The following is a 4,434-nucleotide window of genomic DNA, read 5'->3' on the forward strand; positions in this document are numbered from 1 at the left end:
CCTTACAATACCACGGTTAAAAAGCAGCCCATAAATGCATTTATCATATTCATATCAAGATTTGAACAATATTCCTGTCGTGTAGCAATGCAGCGGATAGAATTTAAGATATTTTTACGATAAAAGGGGAATTTCTCGTTTTATTTTGTTTTCAAAATATCATTCAATACGTACTGAAATAAATTCTGTGTGAAAACTGCTGTCACAGAAAGTCAGAGAATATTTACGTGAAATAAACGTTCCCTAACTAACGAGTTCTAAAACAATCTGGCCCATTGAATCTGTGCCAAAAGCCCTAAACATCCCTCAGTCCCCATTTAAGCCAGTTACAGAGCAGGTGTCACCCTAAGGATGTCATGAATAACAGAACCGAATATCATTTAGGAAAAATATTCTTCATAAATGTATTACTTCATATACGCCTGAAAGATATTTCCCTAGACACTCAGCATCTCGAATAACCATGGGACTTTATAACAAAGAAAAAGGAATGATAATTTGGTGAACATCGGAGAATTAGGAATTTTTCAATGAGACAGTTTCTTGGAAAAATAGAAAATTTATTGCATAAAAGAATAGATTTCACGTTTCTTCAAAAACTCTTCCATATCCAACAAATCGTTTGGTTTCTTGACTAAACAAAGTTCATGAAGGTCACTGATGCAATAACTTCAGTTGTCTTCATGTGAGATCTTCATGTAAGAACGTCTCTATCAACCGTGGAAACCTCCAAATCCTCCAAGGCCACCAAATCCACCTCCAAAGCCTCCAAAGCCACCGCCGTATCCGCCGTAGCCGAAGCCGTATCCGAAGGGTCTATAGCCGTAACCGCCGAAGCCATAGGGACTCTGTCCAAAGAAGTGGCGTCGGCTTGGTTCAGGTGCTGGCAGGGCTCCAGTGACCTCCATCAGGGCAAAAAGGGCCACCAACGCCAACAGGGCAACACTGATCTGCAAAGAGAATCAAGGGAATCAATTTGCAAAACCTTCAGGTGATTCTCAAGTTCGATTCATTGCATCGAAGACTATGCTCTATTGAGAGCGAGGAGGAATTGCTATAATGTGCAAAGAAGATACTTAAAAATTAGATTTCAGTTATTAAGTATACATATAAACACATATGGATTTCTAAATACATTCCCAGTATGCACTACATGTTATGGATTGATGATTTTTATCGATATTTGAGAGCTATTACACATTCTTGGAAATAATTTTTGAAAGCTAAAATATCTTTAGCAATAATATTTACTGCCGCTGGGTAAAAACAGATATTCAATGAGGAAGATGCTAAATCAGTTTTATTGTCAAAGAGTTATTAGTTGGCATGAGATTATACTAATAAAATTTGTGGAAGATTTCACTGACGTTAAAGAATTGCTCACAAATACAATTACTTGTAATAGTCTAGTAATATGTTTTCCTATAGTGCAGAATTGAATCATCTTACCGACTTCATGGTGAATAGGAGATATGTCGTTTCCTTCTTAGAGTCCGAAAAACTGTTATCTTCGTCCTTTGAAACCTTCTATTTATACGTAAGCAGTCACTCAGTGAAGAGTTGCCAACGATCTCTTTTCTGGAACTGGATTCTGAAGAGACCTCTTTCAAGGAAAGAGAAACAACGTTCAAAGCAGATATCACCAGTTGCATTTTGATGCAACTCTTTAAATACATAAGAGCTACTTCCTTAATTATCGTTATCATAACTTTGTTATCTGTTTTGGGTCATTACAACAGATGTTCGTGAAAAATCTGAATTTTGATTGCGTCAGTCGGGTAATCCCAATAGTAACCTGCCTTGCAAGATTTGGTAAACGGTTATAGTCCCTCCCTCCACCCCCACGTACCTCATACCCCCAACATCCCCTCTCCATCAATATTGTCCTTAACAGGATCTTTCCTTCTTTTCACAGCTTTCACAACAAACCTTCGCTCATTCTACCTTAAATTACCTGATTAGATAGCAGAGTAATTCCACACACACATACACACACAAACACACAGACGCACAGTCACAATGACACACACACGCAACTCATATAAATATATATAAATATACATACATACATACATACATATATATATATATATATATATATATATATATATATATATATATATATATATATATATATATATGTGTGTGTGTGTGTGTGTGTGTGTGTGTGTGTGTACACATACATATACTAGTGTGTGTGAGTATAAATAATAAAAAACAGGCAAATCTAGAAAGCGGACTAAAATGCAATACCCCTTTTCGTATTTTGCGAGCTATCTGCCAAAGAGAATATTACTCTCATTTGTCATTTCATCTCCTCCTCTTAAATTAGGTCCCCATTATTCGTCCCGTCAAAGTTTTAGGAGTCAAGTAACAGTCCATTAAAATCTTTTTCCACTTGGTACTAGGCTTCGTAGTGACAAGCGTTTCCAAAATATAAAGAAATCGAGAAGTTAAGAGGACATTGTGCTTAATAACTGCTACTATGTATCTGATAAAAAGTGACAAGCAGATTCTACACACAAGCACAGACGCACACACTCACACATATATATATATACATCTATCTATATGTATATAAATACATACATACATATATATATATGTATATATGTGTGTACACACACACACACACACACACACACACATATATATATATATATATATATATATATATATATATATATATATATATATATATATATATATATATATATATATATGTATATATATATATATATATATATATATATATATATATATATATATATATATATATATATATATATATATGATTATACCACTACGCCTCTTCCTCTGACAAGGGGTGCCTCATTCATAATTTAACTGTTAAGTTATGGATGAACCATCTGTGTAGAAAGCTTTCACAATATTAGCTGCTTCATAATTTTACAAAGATGGTTCATCAGCAATACGTTTATCCCCATCATACCAATGCACCATTCACCACTATCTTGGATGCAATACACTCTCTTGCTTCCTATATCCTAAAGCCTCTCCCTTCCAGGACCTCTTTCACAGTATTTTCCTCTCCATTTACGTGATTTTTACTATTCTGTCATTCTCCATTCTTTCCACATGACCGACCCATCTAGATATGCTCTCATCCACTCTTTCACTTATGCTAACTATTAGCCACTTTGCATATGCTCTCAGTTATCATGCTTTCACTTCGCCTACCATATATGTAACTTTAACAATTTTATGTTCATTTGCATTCAACATCCATAATTCACTTCCATAAAGGAGAGCTGGCTCACCAATCATTCATTCCTGTTGATAGGTTGTGTGTTCCCAATATCTTACACACATCCTACTAACTTCCTTATTTCACACATAGCTGTGACGCATCTCTTCTATCATCCTACCATCATACGAAATATTCATTCCCAAATACTTCTAATTTATAATGTTTACACTCTGCCACCATTCCCACTATTTCCTGATTGCTCTATCTCCCTGGTTTCCATTCACCACGTAACCTCAGTCTTGCTCATATTTTCTATCAACTTTCTTCTTTTGCAAAAACTTTTACATTCTGTCACTAATCTGTACACTTTCACCTCGCTATCAGCAAATCAGTGATGAACCATCTTGAAACAACTACCATTCCACACTCAGTTAAGTTAAGTATACCTTAGTTTTACCAGACCACTGAGCTGATTAACAGCTCTCCTAGGGCTGGCCCGAAGGATTAGACTTATTTTACGTGGCTAAGAACCAATTGGTTACTTAGCAACGGGACCTGCAGCTTATTGTGGAATCCGAACCACATTATAGCGAGAAATGAATTTCTATCACCAGAAATAAATTCCTCTAACTCTTCATCAGCCGGCCGCGGGAATTGAACTCTGGCCCATCGATTGACAGTCTGAAGCTCAACCGACTCGGCCAACAAAGGGCTTCCCACACTCAATTAACAACACACTTTCCTATTCCACAATTTTGTATTAATATCTAGATTCCATTTTGTGACTTCTCACATCACTCCATCCATAAAGATATTATGCAGCCACAGTTGCATAACATACCCTTAACGCACCCCTGATAACTTCTACCACGTGATTCGCTTCCAAAATACCTAAACACTACATTTCCTGACGGTCAGTTTTATCCAGTACGCCACATACAGCTTTTCTCTTTACTTTCGAACTTGTCACGTAGCTGGTTCATAACAAACACTTGATCCTTACACCTTCTTTGTCTAAATCCACACTGTTTTAGCCCGCACATATTCACATGTATTGAAGTTACGGTGCTTCCCCAACACATGCAGTCTCCTGTATCACCTTACCTTAATAAAAGGAAACATCTGTTCCTTTTATCCATTCCTTTGGCACATTTCCCTCATCCAGAGATACCTTACACACCCCAGTTAATCATACTTTCATTACCATACCGAAGCATTTCACA

At 36.3% G+C, this 4,434-nt stretch overlaps 1 protein-coding gene across 1 annotated transcript; it reads right to left on the reverse strand.

The window, feature by feature from the left end:
• Positions 1-539: 539 nt before the first annotated feature.
• LOC136844702 (keratin-associated protein 19-8-like) lies at positions 540-1,533 on the reverse strand. The gene is made up of 2 exons (XM_067113947.1): positions 1,450-1,533; positions 540-950 (listed from the first exon to the last, which is right to left on the reverse strand). Exons 1-2 carry the CDS (start codon positions 1,456-1,458, stop codon positions 714-716), a joined length of 246 nt encoding a protein of 81 aa, XP_066970048.1. The 5' UTR covers positions 1,459-1,533; the 3' UTR covers positions 540-713.
• Between the last annotated feature and the right edge of the window lie 2,901 nt (positions 1,534-4,434).

The sequence above is a fragment of the Macrobrachium rosenbergii genome, chromosome 13, assembly GCF_040412425.1.
Source record: "Macrobrachium rosenbergii isolate ZJJX-2024 chromosome 13, ASM4041242v1, whole genome shotgun sequence".
In the NCBI taxonomy this organism is placed as follows: Eukaryota; Metazoa; Arthropoda; class Malacostraca; order Decapoda; family Palaemonidae; genus Macrobrachium; species Macrobrachium rosenbergii.